Source organism: Scyliorhinus canicula, chromosome 2, assembly GCF_902713615.1.
Source record: "Scyliorhinus canicula chromosome 2, sScyCan1.1, whole genome shotgun sequence".
Classification (NCBI taxonomy): Eukaryota; Metazoa; Chordata; class Chondrichthyes; order Carcharhiniformes; family Scyliorhinidae; genus Scyliorhinus; species Scyliorhinus canicula.
The window spans coordinates 62,884,091-62,904,413 of NC_052147.1; the positions used below are offsets into that span (position 1 = coordinate 62,884,091).

At 46.4% G+C, this 20,323-nt stretch overlaps 2 protein-coding genes across 2 annotated transcripts in view; one reads left to right on the forward strand and one right to left on the reverse strand.

The window, feature by feature from the left end:
- Positions 1–20,323, reverse strand: part of LOC119954595 (F-box/WD repeat-containing protein 7-like) — a 233,011-nt gene that overhangs the window by 128,342 nt on the left and 84,346 nt on the right. The window lies entirely within an intron of this gene.
- psma3 (proteasome 20S subunit alpha 3) overlaps positions 1–20,323 on the forward strand; it is a 38,810-nt gene that overhangs the window by 8,055 nt on the left and 10,432 nt on the right. Inside the window, exons 2-7 of the mRNA XM_038779973.1 lie at positions 6,053–6,135; positions 11,324–11,447; positions 13,401–13,502; positions 16,920–16,993; positions 17,256–17,328; positions 18,264–18,329. Of these exons, the coding sequence (XP_038635901.1) occupies positions 6,053–6,135; positions 11,324–11,447; positions 13,401–13,502; positions 16,920–16,993; positions 17,256–17,328; positions 18,264–18,329 (522 nt within the window). The remainder of the gene's footprint in view (positions 1–6,052; positions 6,136–11,323; positions 11,448–13,400; positions 13,503–16,919; positions 16,994–17,255; positions 17,329–18,263; positions 18,330–20,323) is intronic.

A 20,323-nucleotide genomic window follows, 5' to 3' on the forward strand; every position in this document is an offset into this window, starting at 1 on the left:
CCGTTGCAAACTCCTCCGCTGCTTCCGCCGTTCCAAAATAAAAGTCCTTGAGATTGTAAGTCACCCTCAGCTTCGCTGGATATACAATGCCACACTGCACCTTGCTAATGTACAGTACCCTCTTAACCCGATTGAAAGCAGCCCGCCTCCTCACCAGCTCCACCGTAAAGTCCTGGTATACACGTATACCAGCTCCAGCCCACTGCACCACCCGCACAGGACCTTCCCCTTAAGACTGTACCTACGGAAGCACAGAGTCACTACCCTTGGCGGCTCACTCGCCTTTGGTACAGGCCTCCACAACCGATGAGCCCGATCCAGTTCATATCGGGAGGGATCACCCCCAATAGTTTCGCCAGTATAGCAGCAAAATATTCAGTCGGCCTCTGCCCTTCAACTCCTTCGGACAGCCCCACAATCCTCAAATTCTGTCGCCTGGATCTGTTTTCCAGGTCTTCCATTTTTCCTCTCAGATCCTTGTTCATCTCCATCACCTTCTGCATCTCCTTCCCCATCGAGGTAAGTTGATCACTGTGCTGCAATAATGTCTCCTCCACTTCCTTCAGCGCCTCCCCTTGCTCCCGCACCTCACCCACTGCGCTCGCCACCGCCATCCTCACCGGGGAAATCGCCTCCTCCACCAGCACACTCAAAACCTCCCTCATCTCCTTCCTCATTGTCTCCATGTATTTTGTAAACTGCCTTTCGAATTCAGCAGCCATCACCGTAGATATTTCTTCAGCCGTAAGCAATGCGGCCTCCCCTGGTGCTCCAGCCTCCATTTTCTTTACTGACCCCGCGGTGACCATTCTACTCCCTGACGGACTTTCAGCTGATTTTACGTCCGTTTTTTTACTGGTCCTCGACATTTCCCTTCCCTGTGTTTTCTCCTGACCCTTACAGCCTTCGCTGCCCATAGTACCGGGCGTCAATCCCCGACATTGCCGTTCCAGAACGGGAGCCCACCAACACGCGGCTGCCTCCCGCCCACCGTCACCGGAAGTCCCCTTGGAGGCAAATTCTCAGGGAAATTACAATAAAGAAAGAACATACATTTATTTAGCACTTTCCATGACGTCAGGAAGTTACAAACAGTGCCCGATAGCACAGTGGTTAGCACAGCGGCAGAGACCTGGGTTCGATTCCTGGCTTGGGTCACTGTCTGCATGTTTTCCCCGTGTCTGCGTGGATTTCCTCCAGGTGCTCCGGTTTCTCCCACAAGTCCCGAAAGACGTGCTTGTTAGGTGAATTGGACATTCAGAATTCTCCCTCAGTGTACCCGAACAGGTGCCGTAGTATAACTTCATTGCAGTGTAAATGTGACTTGATGAACGGCTGCCACCTCTGAGCGAATCCCTGTAGTGAACCCCTTAAGGCGAACTTAATATTCTCTAGCCGAAGAAACCCTGCCATTTCACTCGCCCAAACCCTCGACTTTGGTGCTCCGAGTCCCTCCATTCCAGCAAAATCCGTCTCCGGGCCACCAGGGAGGAGAAGGCCAGGTCATCGGTCTCTCTCCCCCTCTGGACTCCCGGATCTTGCGACACTCCAAAAATTGCCACCTCTGAACTTGGAGTCACATTCCCTTCCAGGACCTCTGACATGACATCTGAGAATCCCTGCCAAAGTCCCCTCAGCCTTGGACACGGCCAAAACATATGTACATGATTTGCAGAACTCTCTCTCTCTCTTTCTCTCTCTCTCTCTCTCCCCCCCCCCCCCCCCCCCCCCCCAACCGCTCACATCTGCCCTCCATCTCCTCGATAAACCTACTCACCTGGGCCACAATCACATGAGCTCTGTGGACCACCTTGAACTGGATCAGGCTGAGGATGCATTGACTCTCAGGGCTTTCTCCCATAACCCAACTTCCAACTCCCCTCCCAGCTCTTCCTCCCACTTTCTCTTAACCTCCCAATTGGGACCCCTTCCCACTCCATCAGTTCCTCCCCTCCCCAACTCCTGTTTTAGACAACACCTTAGTGGGAGGCATGGGAAGCTTGGGACCTGCCTCCGAATAAAATCCTGCACCTGCAGGTACTGGAACCCGTTCCCACCTGGCAACTCAAACTTGTCCTCTAGCCCCTCCAATCTCGGGAATCTCTCCTCAATGAAGAGATCCCCAAATCTCTCAATCCCTGCCCGCTGCCACCTCCTGAAGCTCCCCCCCCCCCCCCCCCCCCCGGGAGCGAACCGGTGATTGTCACAGATCGGCGACCACACCGACGCCCCCACAGTCTCATGTGCTGTCTCCATTCCCCCACACTCAGGACTGCCACTACCAGGCTTGTGGAGTACCCAATTAGCGAGAACGGCAGAGGTGCCATTAACAAAGCCTTCAGACTTGTGCCCTTGCAAGAAGTCGCCTCCACTCGCTCCCACACCGACCCCCTCCCCACTTCCCATTTCCTAACCTATATTAGCTGTCCAGTAGTAATTACAGCCAATTGAGTTATTTTTAAGTGCAGTTATTGTTGCAGTGTTAGAAACATGTCAGCTTATTTGCACTTGGATAATCTGTTGTGAAAGAAAATGCTGGAAAGACAGCATTTATGGAGAGAAACCAAGTTAACACTCCGGGTTGATGATGAACATTTATCAGAACTGAGGCAAGATTGAAATTATTTTTCCAGTTTTATTTCATTTTTTAAATTTCAAATTTCCAGCAGCTGCAGTATTTTGCTTTTGTGATTGGTTTGTGGTATGGGTTGAGGGGTAAATGTTGGCCAAGGCTCTGAATGAACTTCCCATCCCTTTAGAATACTGTTGTGGAATCTGAAAATTCACTATCTTGTAGCAGATACTCCCGTAAGAAGTCTTACAACACCAGGTTAAAGTCCAACAGGTTTGATTCAAACACGAGCTTTCGGAGCGCAGCTCCTTCCTCCGAATGCTCGTGTTTGAATCAAACCTGTTGGACTTTAACCTGGTGTTGTAAGACTTCTTAACTGTGCTCACCCCAGTCCAACGCCGGCATCTCCACATCACAGATACCCCCTGGCACTGCTTACAACTCATATTCTTGACCAGTCATTTTGTTTTTTTGAGCTGTACCATTGAGATGTCTTTCATTTGAATCATGCTCAGTCTTGACTATTTGTGTAACTTGGGCTGTAGAGAGGTTTTAAACTAAACCATGAGGAGGAGGATTCACATGAATAGATATTTAGAAAGTTAATAAGATAGGACCAGAGATCTCAGGCAGCTCGCGAGTAATATAAGATGGCTGTTGAATGTGGTGATGAATCCGTTGAGAGCTCTGGTACCGGAGGTGGTGGTGTCCATGGACGCGGAAAAAGCATTTGATCGGGTGGAGTGGAAGTACTTGTTCGAAGGTTTGGGTTTGGGCCGAGATTTGTGGCATGGGTGCGGTTGCTGTATGTGGCGCCAAGAGCGAGCGTGAGGACGAATGATATGAGCTCACGAAGCTTTGACTTACACAGGGGTACGAGGCAGGGGTGCCTGTTGTCGCCGCTGCTGTTTGCGCTGGTCATAGAGCCATCGGCGATGGCCCTCGGGGTTGGCAGAGAGGCAGGGGATAATGAGAGGACAGAGGGAGCACCGGGTGTCGCTCTATGCTGATGACCTCTTGCTGTATGTTTCAGATCCGTTGGAGAGTTTGGGAAGGATTATGGGCCTGTTGGGGAGGTTTGGAGGGTTCTCGGGATATAAGCTGAATGGAGCAAAATGTGAGGTATTCCCGGTGAATGAGCTGGCACAGCGGGCTAATTTAGGAGGGGATGTCATTTACAGTAGTGAGGAATAGGTTTAGGTACTTGGGGATTCAGTTGGCGAGGGAATGGACGGGGCTCCATAAGAAGCTGGTGGGGTAGGATCTTAAGAGGTGGGATACACTGCACTTAACGTTGGCGGGGAGGGTCCAAGTGGTGAAAATGAATATTCTGCTGAGGTTCTTGTTTATCTTTCAGGCTCTCCCGATCTTTATACCGAAGGCCTTTTTTCGGAAAGTGGACACAATCATCTCTGACTTTGTATGGGTGGGGAAGGTGCCGAGGGTGGGGAGGACCCTGCTCCAGAGGCAGCAGGAGGGGTTGGCGTTGCCAAACTTGCTTCATTATTATTGGGCGGTGAATGTGGACAAGGTGCGGCGGTGGTGGGAAGAATCTTGTAAGGGGTCTAGTTTGAGGGCTATTTTGACGGCAGCATTGCCAATACTCCGAATAGGTATTCAGGGAGCCCCGTGGTGCAGTCCATGGTGAAGATCCGGAATGGGCTGAGGAGATATTTTAGGGTGGAAGGGATGTCGGTGCTAATGCCGCTGTGCGAGAATCATGGGTTTGAGCCGGGGAGGGGGTGGATAGTGTATACAGGAGGGAGAGGGAAGTGGGGCTGGTCAAGGTGAGGGATTTGTGTTTGGAGGAAGGGTTCGCCAGTCTGGAGGAGCTAAGGGAGAGGGTAGAGCTGCCGAGGGATAGTGAGTTCAGGTTTCTACAGGTTAGGGACTTTGCACAAAAGGTCTGGAAGGGGTTCCCTAGATTGCCGGGATACACCCTGCTGGAGCGAATGCTGCTTCCGGATGTGGAAGGGGAGGGAAGAATTGGGGATATATATAAGTGGCTGGGGGAGCAGGGAGGTGAAGATCAAGGAGAAATGGGAAGCGGAGTTGGGAATGGAAATCAATTGGAGAGTATGGAGTGAGGCACTGCAAAGGGTAAACTGGACCGCCTCTTGTGCAAGGATGAGCCTGATACAGTTTAGGTGGTGCACAGGGTGCCTATGACTCGGGCGAGAATGAGTGGGTTCTTTCAAGGGGTAGCAGATGAGTGTGAGAGGTGTGGGCGGGGGCCAGCGAATCATGCGCACATGTTTTGGGGTTGTGAAAAATTGGGAAGATTCTGGGCGGGAGTGTTCGTGGTCTTAGCCATGATAGTGGAGGAGGGAGTGGACCCAACCCTTTAGGGTGTCAGAGAAGCCGGAGCTGATGGAGAGGAGGAAGGCCGATGTCTTGGCCTTCGCCTCTCTGATTGCACGGCGACGAATTTTGCTGGAGTGGCAGTCGGCATCGCCACTGCGGGTAGCAGCATGGTTGAGTGACCTGTATGACTTCCTGCGGTTAGAGAAGATCAAGTATGAGTTAAGGGGCTCAGCAGGGGAGTTTGGGAAAAGGTGGGGGATGTTTGTGACCGTGTTTGAGGAGCTGTTTGTCATGGGGGGGGGGGGGGGGGTGAAAATGGAGAAAAATCTGTACAAACTGTATAGTTGATTGTTGGGGAAAAATGTTTCCCGGGGTGTTTATTTGCTGTAACCTACTTTGATACAAGTTTGAATAAAATGAGTTTTAACAAAAAAATAAGATGGGACCAGGCATTAGTGCAGGATAGTGATTAAATCAAGCACAATTATATCAAGAGTTTAAAAAATACTAGGTAATCTAACGACTGACAAGTCTCCTGGACCTGATGACCTGCATCCTACAGATTTAAAAGTGGCTGCAGAGAAAGTGGATGCATTGGTTGTAATCTTCCAAAATTTCATAAATTCTGGAATGGCCTCAGTGGATTGGAAAACGACAAACACAATGCCTCTATTGAAGAAAATAAGGAGATATAAAACAGGAAAAAAAATAGTTTGTTGAACATCTGTCATTGAGAAAATGCTGGAATTCATTATTTTTTTAATATAAATGCTTTTATTGGGTTTTTGAATGGAGTTCATTATTGAGGAAGTAGGAACAGGGCATTGTGAAAATCAGATTACAATCAGCAGAGTCAACATGGTTTTATGAAAGGGAAATCATGTCTGATAGAGTGCTCTTGTGGAAGGTCGGTGCACACTTGATGGGCTGAATGGCCTCCTGCACTGTAGGGACTCTATGGAAAGGATATCATGAAGTAGTTGAAGTGTGAGGAGACTGCAAAGTATAAACACCAGCACAGACTAATTGGGCATTAAGTGGCCTGTTTCTGAGCTTTATATTGTCTGTAAACATATTTTGGACTTGGTGCCCGTTGAATTATATTTGATGAAAATTTATAATTTTGGTATTGTTAATGGTTGTGTAAGATTTTTCTCACTTGCTTTCAATTTCCAGTATGATTTGTCAGCATCCACCTTCTCTCCTGATGGGCGAGTATTCCAGGTTGAATATGCGATGAAAGCTGTAGAGAACAGTAGGTAAGGAGCCCAACATCATTACTGAAATGTTTTCATGGCAAAAGCTTTAAATTATTAGAAGTTTCAATGAGGTATAATTAATCTAGTGCTAGTTTATGTGTTGACTCCTTGTTTTGTTATGATTCCACAGACAGACGTTGGTTGTTATTCACATTTGAAAATACGTTATGTTTGTGTCAACTCCAAAAACCTGGCTCTAGCATTGTCCAATGTCTGTTCAATTACTTTGAGAAGATGCTGCTGAATAATTTTTTTAAAATGTCTTTCATTGAAGTTTTAACGTTTCATACACTATACTCTCACCGATTCTTTTCCCCGCCCCCGCCCCCACTTCATTCGTTGTCAGGTTCCACTTACCCCTTTGTTGTTTATGTCCTGTCCTGGGTCCCTTTGTGTACAATGGGCAGTTATTTGCTATTTACATCTCAGTAGGTCCTTTTTTACTTCCTCCACCAGACTGGTCAAGCTCCACTTGCGAATCTATGTCCAGTTGTGGGCAATCTGGATCCCCAGGTAGCGGAATTTGCTTTGGGCTAGTTTAAATAATAGTTCCTCCGCGCTGCTGAATAATAATCAGGAGTAATAAATATTAGTTCTTTCCCCACCCTTCCGTTCGGACATAAATAAATTCATTTCAAAATAATGATTCAAGACTGATGGAATTCAATGTTCATTTACTTTTGCTTAAAAATGTTTTACGGGCAAACAGGAATTCACATAGCAAAAAATATCTAACACTTCACCGTCCACCCTCCCTGCCGCTCCCCTCCACCTCCCTAATCTCCTTTTTTAAGGCTCCCCCCGACTTCTTAACTATTCTTGAAGTAGTCGATAAATGATTTCCACCCATGAGGGCAAACCCCTGCACAGTTCCTTTCAAGGCAAACTTGATCTTTTCCAACCTGAGGAATTCCACTAGGTCGCTCACCCACACCCCTCGTCCCGGTTTTCAGCGGCCCTGAGTCCCTCCGTTCCAGTAAGATCTGTCTCCGTGCTACCAAGGAGGCAAAGGCCAGGACATCGGCCTCTCTCACCCTCTGGACCCGCAGGCCTACCGACACCCCAAATATTGCCACTTCTGGACTCGGGACCACCTTCACCCTCAACAGACATAACGTCAGCAAACCCACGCCAGAATCCCTCCAGTTTCAGACAGGCCCAAAACATGTGGACATGGTTCGGGATTCCACCCGCGCACCGCCCACACCTATCCTCCACCCCCATAAAAACCTATTCATCCTGGCCACCTTCATATGTGCTCTGTAGACTACCTTGACTTGTATAATGCTAGTCTGACAACACCAGGTTAAAGTCCAACAGGTTTGTTTCAAACACGAGCTTTCGGAGCGCAGCTCCTTCCTCAGGTGAATGGCGAGGTATGTTCCAGAAACATTTATATAGACAAAGTCAGAGATGCTGGACAATGCTTGGAGTGCGAGCATTTGCAGGTAATCAAATCATTACAGATCCAGGGAGAGGGATAATCACAGGTTAAAGAGGTGTGAATTGTCTCAAGCCAGAACAGTTGGTAGGATTTTGCAAGTCCAGGCCAGATGGTGGGGGGTGGATGTAATGCGACATGAATCCAAGATCCCTGTTGAGGCCGCACTCATGCGTGCGGAGCTTAGCTATATGTGGATATGTGGAGGTATCAGTCACTATGGACACGGAGAAGGCCTTTGACTGGGTATTATGGGACTATAAAAACGATGAGATAACAAGGTTATGCAACAGTCAGTCTATAAATTTAGTCTCTGGCGGGCGACGAATTCTGGTTGACCGCCTCAAGGGTGGGTCAGGGGCCGCCTCCACCTGGATGGGCGGGACTGTCTCCAATGCGGTGGTCGCAGAGGTCGGTAGAATAGCTGGTAGATTGGTGGAAGAATGCTTGGTCTGACGCGGATGGTGTCGAGGTCAGATTTTGAAATGAGGTTTGCTGAATCGCCGGTGTCCAGCTTGAAACGGATGAGAGCCTTGTTAACTGTAAGGATAGCACACCACTCGTCGTCCGGATCAACGCTCAGGATTGGGAGGTGTTTCACCATCGTTGAGAGAGGCAGCGCATGCTTAGTAATGATGCCCACCCGGAATGGGGATTTGAGGCACTCAGTGTCAGGATCTGGTGGGCTGTCGGGGTCGGAGTCTGTCACAGCCTGCTGTACCGAACGGACGCTTCTGCACTGTGGCTGGGATCGCTGGATGCCGGGCAGTGGAGCAGATCTGCAAAGGGCTGCGTAGTGGCCAAGCTTGCCACACTGGAGACAGCGTCATGATTTTGTTGGACATTGCTGCTTTAAATGGGCGGAGCCACAATTCAGACACGTCATGATGCCGACGTCAGCGCGTTCCGTGCGCAAACGCGCATGCGCAGTGCGTTCGAATGACGTGCGCACTTGCGCAGGCTGGTCGTCGGTCTTGACGTCCCCTCGGTCGTGGCGCACATGCGCTGGAGCCCGGGAAAAGCGCGCAAAGTGGCCCATCTCATCAAGACTCAGGCCCTGCATTTGTTTGATGGCCTGCACCCATTCTGCCTCATAGGGGTTTAGCTTTGCCATTTCTGCTGCCCTGATGTGGGAGTACCAGTTGTTAGCATGCTCATGAAGAACGCACGTTTCGATGGCGATGGTGAGGGTGAGCTGCTTAACTTTCAGGAGCTGCTGGCGAAGGGAATCGGAGTGGACCCCGAAAACGATCTGATCCCGGATCATGGAATCAGTTGTCGAGTCATAGTTACATGATTGCGTGAGGATGCGGAGATGGGTTAAAAAGGACTGAAAATGTTCATCCTTACCCTGAAGCCTCTGCTGGAAAACGTACCGTTCAAAGCTCTCATTCACCTCAATGTCGCAGTGGCTGTCGAACTTCAGCAGGACTGTTTTAAATTTCGTCTCGTCTTCGCCTTCAGCGAATGTAAGGGAGTTGTAGATGTGGATGGTGTGGTCACCGGCTGTAGAAAGGAATAGTGCGATCTTCCTGGCACCTGAGGAAGTCTCGAGGTCGGTGGCTTCAAGATAGAGCTGGAACTTCTGTTTGAAAATCTTCCAATTTGCACCGAGGTTGGCAGCGATGCGGAGGAGGGCGGACACTGTCCATGTTACTGATTGCTGGTCAAGGCAGATTACCTCAAGGTGAGTCCGTCAATTCTCAACAACCAGACCTGGTACCACGATGTGTTGGGTAAGCTGGGTCTATGTGGACTGCGTTTGATGCAGTGTAGAGAGAGACAGGCTTCCAACTCTTAATGAGATGCAACACGATCTTATTTAACATCTAACTATCTTACGTGCTTAACTGTGGGTTGACACTATGCTGACTTGACTGGAGACCTGAGGTTAGCCTGACCAGACTAACTGACTACCACATGGTGTTTGTACTAGCTGCTGCTCACGAGCTCTGACTGTCTCAGAGGCTGGATCCCAAGAGAGCAGGAAAACTGGGGCCCTCTGGCTTTATAGTTGTCGTGTCCTGTCTGGTGATTGGCTGTTGTGTTCTGTGTGCTCACTGGTCATCCTGTGTGTCAATCACTGCCTGTCTGCACTCCATCATATACATGGATGTATATTATGACAACCTCATTCACCTCCACCGGGTTTAAGACCATATTTCCCCTCCTATCCACCTTTCCGATCCCCCTCGCTGCCTCCTGCTTACTCAGTTGGTGTGCCAACATCTTACTCGCCTTCTTCCCATATTCATTGACTGCCCCGGCCTTCCTCAGTTGCCCCACTGCCTTACCTGTAGACACCAGTCCAAACTCCATCTGCAGTTTCTGCTGCTCTTTCAGCTGCCTCCGGGGCATCCGAATACCTCCTATCAACCTGCAGGATCTTATCCACCAGCCTTTCCATCTCAGCCCGCTCCGTCTTGTCCCTATGTGCTCTGATCGATATAAACTCCCACCGTATCACTGCTTTCAGTGCCTCCCATTGCTTGGCGGCCGAGACCTCACCATATCATACAGCTCCACGTACCCCCGAATAGCAGCCCTCACCCGCTCACAAACCTCCTCATGGACTAGTATCTAAATCCCACATCTAACCTCCACTGCGGGAGCTGCCCCCCCCCCCCCCCCCCCCCTCCCCCGATCCACTTGCATGTCCACCCAATGCAGCGCGTGGTCCGAGACCACAGTCACCGAGTACTCCGAGACCACAGTCACCGAGTACTCCGAGCCGACCACCAGCCAAGTCTTCTCCATCACAAAGTAGTCGATCCAGGAATACACTCTATGTACATGGGAGAAGAACGAAAATTCCTTCGCCCTCGGCCTTCCAAACCTCCATGGGTCCACTCCTCCCATGTGCTCCATAAACCCTTTCAATTCCCTCCCCGACCGTGGACTCAACTGATCTAATTTTGATTCAATAACCGTATTAAAATCCCCCCTCCCCCCATTATCAGCTGGTGAGAGTCCAGGTCTGGGATCGTCCACAGCACCCGCCTCATGAATTCAACGTCGTTCCAGTCAGGGGCATAAATGTTCATCAGGACCACCAGCACCCCCTCCAACTTCCCACTCACCATTACAAACCTTTCCCCCGAGTCTGCTACTATATTTCCCACCTCAAACGCTACCCGCCTATTTATTAGGACTACTATCCACACATCTTCATATCTAATCCTGAGTGGAAGACCTGACCTACCCACCCTTTCCTTAGCCTGGTCTGATCCCTGATCTTCAGGTATGTTTCCTGCAAGAATGCCACATCTGCCTTTAAGCTCCTCAAATGCTCGAACATGCAAGACAGCCCATTCAGTCCTCTGACGTTCCATGTGATCAGCCTGGTCGGGGAACGCCCTCCCCTTGGATCAATCATAGCCCCTCTTGGGCCGGCCTCCACCACTCCTGCACCTTTTTCTTCAAACCATCCAATCGGGGAAAAGGACCAACAAAACGAGCGGGAGCTACCAAATGTGCGACCACTCACATCATGGCCGCTACCGGAAGTACCCCCCTCCATGTTCATTTATGTTTAAAGTTGACAACTCCTGTTTTTGTATTATTTTTAAACTCTTGCATATATTTAAAAGCACTAAAACAGAATTAGTTATACAATGAAAATTTAGCCCTTCTTTAAAATAACATATAAATAACATGTACAAATGTTTGTGATCTCAAAACATTAACCTTTCTCTTACTGCATTCAGTACTTAATGTGTTTTGTTTTGATCTAATCTAAATTGACAGCACAGCTATTGGGATAAGATGTAAAGACGGAGTAGTGTTTGGAGTAGAGAAATTGGTCCTTTCCAAACTTTACGAACAAGGCTCCAACAAACGCATATTTAACATCGATCGTCATGTAGGAATGGTAAGATAATTTTATTTTATTTTTAAATTTTTTAAATAAATGTTTTTATTCTCCATTTTCACATTTTCCTTCAAAATTTACATCCCACCCACAAACAGTAAACGGTAACAAATACAAAATCAATCCCCTTAACAATAACCACGATCCATCCCATCCTCCCAGCACCCCAAACAATGGCCCACCTGTCAATATGTGCATCCAATAAAACCAACCCTCCCATGGTGGAAACAAAAAACAAAGAAGAAAAAGGAGTCCGGGACCGCCCATGGTCACCATAGAGCTCCCCACACAGACACACTCTGAAAGAGTGCTGTACGTGATACCCAAGAGTTGTAAAACCCCCCCCCCCCCCCCCCCCCCCCCAACCTCACTCCTGTTCACTGGCCGGCTTAAACCGGCCAGCGTGGAGGTCCCTGCTCGGGTCCCATTCCCCCTTGCCTGGCCCTAGGAAAGCCTTTTAACACACAAACCCCGCATGTCCACCTACACCCCAAAGAGCCCTCACTTCGAGTGAAAGTCCCATCACTTCCATTGTCCAATTATATACATCGGCTCCTTTATCCCATACACCCACACGCAGTGAAACAAACAAAAAAAAAAAAGAAGAAAATACAGTTGAGGTTACATCGGCACATGGCCATTTCTCAATTCTGCCACAGTCCTGCCTTTGCAAACTCCTCCGCTGCTTCCGCCGTTCCAAAATAAAAGTTCTTGAGCTTGGACGTCACCCTCAGCTTCGCTGGATATACATTGCCGCACTGCACCTTGCTAATGTACAGTGCCCTCTTCACCCGGTTGAAAGCAGCCCGCTTCCTCGCCAGCTCCACCGTAAAGTCCTGGTATACACGTATACCAGCTCCGGCCCACTGCACCACCTGCTTCTGCTTGGCCCAGCACAAGACCTTCTCCTTTACACTGTACCTACGGAAGCACAGAGTCACTACCCTTGGCGGCTCACTCGCCTTTGGTACAGGCCTCCCTGACCGATGAGCCCGATCCAGTTAATATCGGGAGGGATCCTCCCCCTCCCCCAATAGTTTCGCTAGCATCGCAGCAAAATACTCAGTCGGCATTGGCCCTTCAACTCCTTCAGGCAGCCCCACAATCCTCAAATTCTGTTGCCTGGATCTGTTTTCCAGGTCTTCCATTTTTCCTCGCAGATCCTTGTTAATCTCCATCACCTTCCACATCTCCTTCCCCATCGAGGTAAGTTGATCACCGTGATGCAATAATGTCTCCTCCACTTCCTTCAGCGCCTCCCCTTGCTTCCGCACCTCTGCCACTGCACTCGCCACTGCCGTCGTCACCGGGGAAATTGCCTCCTCCACCAGCACACTCAAAACCTCCCTCATCTCCTTCCTCGTTGTCTCCCATGTATTTTGTAAACTGCCTTTCGAATTCCGCAGCCATCACCGTAGTTATTTCTTCAGCCGTAAGCAATGCGGCCTCCCCGGTGCTCCAGCCTCCATTTTCCTTGGTGACCCCGCGGTGACCTTTCTACTCCCCGACGGACTTTCAGCTGTTTTCACAGCCGTTTTTTTTACTGGTCCTCGACATATCCCTTCCCTGTGCTTTCTCCTGGCCTTCACCACCTTCGCTGCCTCTAGGACTGGGCGTCAATCCCCGACAATGCCGTTCCCGAACGGGAGCCCACCAACGCGCGGCTGCCTCCCGCCCGCCGTCACCGGAAGTCCCCGAATGGTAAGATAATTTTATAAGCAGCCTTCCCCCAAAAAAGGCATGTTAGTTTGTGAAGTTAAATTGAAACATTTTTGTATTATGTCTATGGGCCCTATTTACAAAATTGTATTGAGGTGTGTAAAGAATTGGTACTGAATAGAACATTGTAGTAAGAATGCAAATTTTAACAACTGTGGACTATATATTTTGATTTCAATGCATGCCTAACTTTAAATGAACATTACAATAAGCAACTTTTGTTTCATCTTACAGGCAGTAGCAGGTCTTTTGGCAGATGCACGGTCTCTTACTGATATTGCAAGAGAAGAAGCTTCCAACTTTAGATCCAACTATGGATATGATATTCCATTGAGGGTATGAGCTCTATTTAGCAGTGTTATTTTAGTACAGTTCGTTTTAATGAGTAAATTACACTTACCACAGAACGTTTAATCCAAAAAATTATCTTGGTGTCCCAAGTGAATTTGTTTTCTGTTATATTTCTTCCATCCCCCTGGACCAATCCGGAGCCATTGACTTCCTCCAGAAGTACAGTCCCCATGGCTATCAGGAACTATTTTTCACCCAAGTTGTCATATTTAACTATGTGTTTCAGGTAATATCAGCAGGCAATTTCCCCACAAGGTCAATGTAGCATAGCCCAATACTGTTGTTGCTATACATCAACACATGCGTTTCTGACGGAGGTTGCTGGTTAGTTTCCCCCACCATGCCTTCCTTTTCCAAATACTAAGAGCTGAGGCTAATTGTAATATGTCTGCGACTGCACTCTGAGCTCAGAAAACTCAGCACAAACTAAGGACTGAGCCAGGAGCCTTTCTGGCTCAGCTACTCACTACATAAGTTGTTCAGGAAACATGAAATGCAGTGCTTCTCTAAAATGCATAATTAACAACAAAGCAAACATCAATATTAACTGTGGAGTACTTAATACAGTCCAGTTCATTTTCTCCTACCTTGCCCATTCTTGTCCAGTTCCTTTATTTGCACCCCCCTTAATGATAAAGTTCAAATCATAAGCCATCAAATCCATCAAGTGTATGTAAAGTCTCTTGCTAGTCAGTGCTGTCCAATAGAATTTGAACAAGTGTGGCTAGGATGGTCGGTATCTTTTTAACCTCAAAGCCTTGTATGCACTTTGAATATAAGTACATAGACATCATATATTTACTTACTGAACAGACTTTTATTATCGTTAGGACATCGTCTTTGCTGACATTTTCCAATTTTGAAATTTATACTATGTAAAAATGTATTGTATCTAGTGTCACAACATCCTGGACTAGTGCACAGTCAGTTCCAGCCCCACTTGTTCCATGTAGCAACACAAATGAAATTAGATTTTATTTCAAATAACTGAGGTCCTTGGTTGAGCCCATAAACTACAGTCACCAGGTTTGTAGCTTTAAAAGACAAGTAACCTTTATGTACAGTATCATAATTAAACAAACAGAAAATATAGCTGACTATCTACTACCCCTTTCCCACCCCCCACCCCCTTTTAACTCTTCCGCACAGACAAACACACAGGGGAAAGGATGGTGCAAGGGAAAGAAAATATTAATAAAAATGAAAGGACAAAGATCTTGGTGATGCACTGGGATGACTCCCAGTCAATGTGTTTCTGAAGTTCAAGCTTTTGTTTTGGTGGTACTTCCTTCTAGACTTGAGATGGGTTTTCTCTGGCAAGGTTGTCTTATCTTCTCTGCAGATTCGGCATCATTTCAGGTTTACAGCAAAGGATGTGCCTGGCACTCATTGCTTTCAGAACAATAGAGCAGTTCTTTAACTTCAGCAAGCAGGAGAGAGAGAGCGAGTGTGTTCCTTTCACTTCCAAGCTCTAAACACTTCTGCCAAGTTCTCTCAGAATCTTATCGGAACCAATCACTGACCGTTGCCAGGCAGAACATTGTCCCTGGCCAACCCACCGGTTGCCAGCTAACCAATCAAACCAACTCCCTACAACACTGGTTCCTAATGTTTCTTCACAAAACTTGAGCCGGAGTTGTGGTACAATCATACAAAACTTTATCAGTCTTCAATGTTACATGCTGGTATCACTTTTTCTCGTCAATGCCTACAGTCGTCACAATTTTTATAACTCCTTTCAGCGGCAGGGCTGTAAGAGTGTCAATTCCTTGATGGATTAGTTGTAAAATGTCGCAGTGGGGCGTTACCTCCACGTAATAGGTTAATCCTCCACGGAATGGGTTTATGTCTTAATCACATACAACCTATTGTGTGTTGGGTGATGTTGGTTGCTGAGCAATTGAGCTGGTATTGTTTTTCACGTATACTTTAACTTAGTTCCGCAGCATCTGCTGCTGACCGCAGCAGTTGTACACATTAATTAAAACATTTTTTTTTAGTGTACCCAATTTTTTTCCAATTAAGGGGCAATTTAGCATGGCCAATCCACCTACCCTGCACATCGTTTGGGTTGTGGGGGCAAAACCTACGGAAACACGGGGAGAATGTGCAAACTCCACACAGACGGTGACCCAGAGCCGGGATCAAACCTGGGACCTCAGCTCCGTGAGGCAGCAGCGCTACCCACTGCGCCACTGTGATGCCTGTTGTATACATTAATAACCATCTACTACAATAAAGAGTGCCCAATTCAGTTTTTAAAATTAAGGGGCACTTTAGTGTGGCCAATCTACCTACCCTGCACATCTTTGGGTTGTGGGGGCGAAACCCACGCAAACACGGAGAATGTGCAAACTCCACAGGGACAGTGACCCAGGGCTGGGATAGAACATACAGTGCAGAAGGAGGCCATTCGGCCTATACGACTCAGCACCAACCCACTTATGTCCTCACTTCCACCCTATCCCCGTAACCCAATAACCCCTCCTAACCGTTTTTTTTTGGTCACTAAGAATTTATCATGGCCAATCCACCTAACCTGCATATCTTTGGACTGTGGGAGGAAACCGGAGCACCCGGAGGAAATCCACGCAGACACTGGGAGAACGTGCAGACTCCGCACAGACAGTGACCCAGCAGGGAATTGAACCTGGGACCCTGGCGCTGTGAAGCCACAGTGCTATCCACTTGTGTTACCGTGCTGGGACCTCTGTGCCGTAGGGTGGTAACCACTGCACCATCGTGCTGCATGATCTACAATAATAACCATCTACTCCTACACTAAGATCCACTCGGTGCCAAGGAATCTGGTTTCTCCTTTCCAAAATACAAAACCTGGAAACACCGTGTTCTGGCAAGCAGCTGTTTTAACTTCGTCTTCTGCTTAAAAGCACATCCTGATTATGGGTCCATGGACCAAAACTAAAATAATAAAATAAAAGAAATGGGTACAAAGGAAATAAACAGGAAGGGCTCTTGAAATAGGGTGGCACGGTAGCACAGTGGTTAGCAGTGTTGCTTCACAGTTCCAGGGTCCCAGGTTCGAGTCGTGGCTTTGGTCACTGTCTGTGCGGAGTCTGAACGTTCTGTCCGCATCTGCGTGGGTTTCCTCCGGGTGCTCCGGTTTCATCTCACAGTCCAAAGATGTGCAGGTTAGGTGGACTGGCTATGCTAAATTGCCCTTCATGTCCAAAAAGGTTAGGTGGGGTTACTGGGACACGGTGGAGATGTGGGCTTTGTGCTCTTTCAAAGGGCCGGTGCTAACTAGATGGGCTGAATGGCCTCCTTCTGCACTGTAAATTGTATGATAAGATAGCTATTTGGGCTAATGTAGATTGCAGATCTATTGTAAATGAATTGCAAGTATTTATGTTTGCTCCTTTAAACATTTTTTTCTTTTAGCATCTGGCAGACCGAGTAGCAATGTACGTCCATGCATACACGTTATATAGTGCTGTGAGACCCTTTGGAAGCAGGTAATTTTATTGTAAAATTATTAGTGATCTGAAAAGTGATTTTGTATTGCAATTTATAGTTGATGTAAGGTACCTGAACTGTAGTTGGGGGAGTTTGAGAGAAGTGTGAATGAACAGTTATGGACCTGTGGTGTGTGATAAGCTTTACTTAATTCTATGCTAAATATTTTGCATTAGAATTTCTGTAACATTTATGGGTGCATTTATTCATATTGTGAATCCTAGTGACACAAATCAATTTCAACATTTTATTTCCCTATAGCTTTATTATGGGATCTTATGACAAGGATGATGGAGCTCAGATGTACATGATTGACCCTTCAGGAGTGGCCCATGTAAGTAGCTCTCCAAGAATATGTTGTCTGCCTGACTTTCTGAAATTCTCACTTGCTATTAGAAAATTGATAATGTAAGCAGTGGTTTTAGAAGTCAGCAAATATTAACTGAACTCCTATTAGCAGCAAGATATTTTTTTATATTTATGGGAAGAATTAAGCCATTTTGATTAACTTAAATCTGCATTATTCTAATTTTGGATTTTAAAAGTGCCCAATATCAAATTAAACTTCAGGTTGACATTGCACAGGGTTTACACTATCATGTCAAACCTGGGTGGAATTAAGCTTCCTTCTCCACCCCACTTTATACTGTCTTGTTGAGTCCTGACACCAACTTTACATTGCAAGTTTAACACTGGTATGACAGAAAATGAAGTGCCAAATTTGCAGTGTAAATGCAATGCACCTGAATGTAAATTGCAGTGCACCCTAAAGTTTGAACATTTGGATTTATCGTTTAAGAAATTTTGCTTTTGTATTACATTCTACAGTTGATTTGACCACTAAAAATAACATTTCTGAAATAAATGGAAACTAAATTTTGCATAAAGGTCATCTTCTCTGATGTCTTGTGTAGAGATTAAAATTCCAAATATTTGTGTTCTCAATTTCAGGGACTGACTAGACTAAATTTTCTTATTTTTTCTTCCTCATTTTGCCCGCCCAGTTTTTTCGATAACTCTTGGCCAAAGGGGGAAAGTAGGTTCAGTTGAGGAACCAACTGTTTGGAGATTTTTAAGGGAGCGATAGATTATTATCTTGTTGTACTGTTTGTAACTTGTGCCTACAAGTCTGTGCTGTCTCATTGTCTGTGTTAAGCTGGTATATGTGAGAATGTACACACTTTCACTTGCTATATATTTGAATGGCATTTTGTTTTCTGTGTGAATATTTGAATAATTTGTGGCTAAAATTTTATTATATTACTGTAGGGTTACTGGGGATGTGCAATTGGAAAAGCGAAAGAAGCAGCAAAAACAGAGATTGAGAAGCTGCAGGTAAGTCATAAAAAAATGAAATGGATATAATGTAAGGAAATTAATCTAAGGGGTATGAAAACAAACTGGGAATGATATTAGGTTTTTGGGACATTAGTTAGGGAGGAAACTGGTGTAGATGAACAAATCAGGCAAAAACATGTGCATTCGATGTACTCAACTGTCAGATTATTGAAAGGTTTTCGTTGTGATTCTGATGTGTATAATTGGTCTTTATGCATGCTGCAGTCTTGGATGTTCATTTGTCAGAATTTGTACAAGCAATTAGATGAGACACTGCATGATAGATCTGCTAAAACAAGATATTTCATTGGGATTAAATGTTGGAGACCTGTCGTGGAGAATATGAAAAGGTTCTTGGAGTTCATCATATGCACCAAAAGGTTAATTAGAAGAAAGTCTTGTGTCCTTAATGTAGCATTAGGAGCATCATAGGCAGCGCAATTTGAAAATTGTTCAATTTAAGATTGGTTTGTTGAAGGGCTGAAACACCAGCAACACTCCCGTGATCTTGATCATTATAATAGGTATACCATGTAACAATAGTTTATCGGTGATGAGGAGCTGTACTTAAGTGGCCTGTCCCTTTGAGGTGACAATGTAAATTTACAGTAGATGGCCTAAGTTTGAGTTCACTTTTTAATAGAATCCCTACAGTGCAGAAGGAGTCCATTTGACCCATGCACTGAACCTCTGAAAGAGTACTCTACATAGACCCACCCCCCCTGCAATCCCATAACCCCACCTAACCGTTGGACACGAAGGGACAATTTAGCATGGTCAATCAACCTTACCTGCACACCTTTGACTGTGGGAGGGAACTCACGCAGACATTGGGAGAATGTACAAACTCCACACAGTCACCCAAGGTCAGAATTGAACCCGGTCCACTGGTGCTGTGAGGCCACTGCCATCGTGCCACGCTTTTGATGAGATTTTCAGTATATTCATGTCTATATTTAAAATCTATTTGAATATTTAGCTACATTCAGTTAAAACACCCCTCTCTAAAGTTGGCTTAATTTTACCTTTAATTACTTTAACAATGAAACAGAATTAATAAAACACCTGTACTTGTGGGCAGCACGGTAGCGCAGTGGGTAGTGCTGTTGCTTCACAGCGTCAGAGTCCCAGGTTCGATTCCGCTTGGGTCACTGTCTGTGCGGAGTCTGTACGTGTTTCCTCCCACAGGTCCCGAAAGACGTGCTGTTAGGTGATTTGGACATTCTGAATTCTCCCTCCCGTGTATCCGAACAGGCACTGGAATGTGGCAACTAGGGGATTTTCACAGTAACTTCATTGCAGTGTTAATGTAAGCCTACTTGTGACAATAAAGATTATTATTAGTACTGCTTATAGCTATGTACATGGGAGAAACTCCCCAGGGCCTAAAAAAATGACGGTGTGGATGTTGCACAAAAAGCTGGTGGGAAACACCCGCCAAGCTTTCCCAAATGACACTTCGAAATCTTTTGGTTGAATTCCGCCTTGCACCTTGAGTAGTGTACAGATTTTGTCTCCTTAAAGGATATGACAGGGCAGCGCAGTGGTTAGCATTGCTGACTCGCAGCACTGAGGACCCGGATTCGATCCCAGCCCCGGGTCACTTTCCGTGTGGAGTTTGCATAGTCTCCCAGTGTCTGTGTCGGTCTTGCCCCCAAAACCCAAAGATGTACAGGGTAGGTGAATTGGCCACACTAAATTGCCCCTTAATTGGAAAAATTAAAAAAAGGAATATGACTGCAATAGAAGCTCCTCAGAGATGGTTCACTTGACTGATTGCTGGAATGAAGGGGTTATTTTACAAGGAAACGTTGAGCAGGTTGAGCCAATATCCATTGGAGTTTAAAAGAATGAGATTTGATTGGAAGTTACTGATAAGTTTCTTGCTCTTCAATAGTAACTGTCGTAGTCTTTTTTAAAAAAACCTTTTAAAAAAGACAGAGGATATTGAATCTATATACCTATATGATAACCTGTGTCCAGTGCATGTC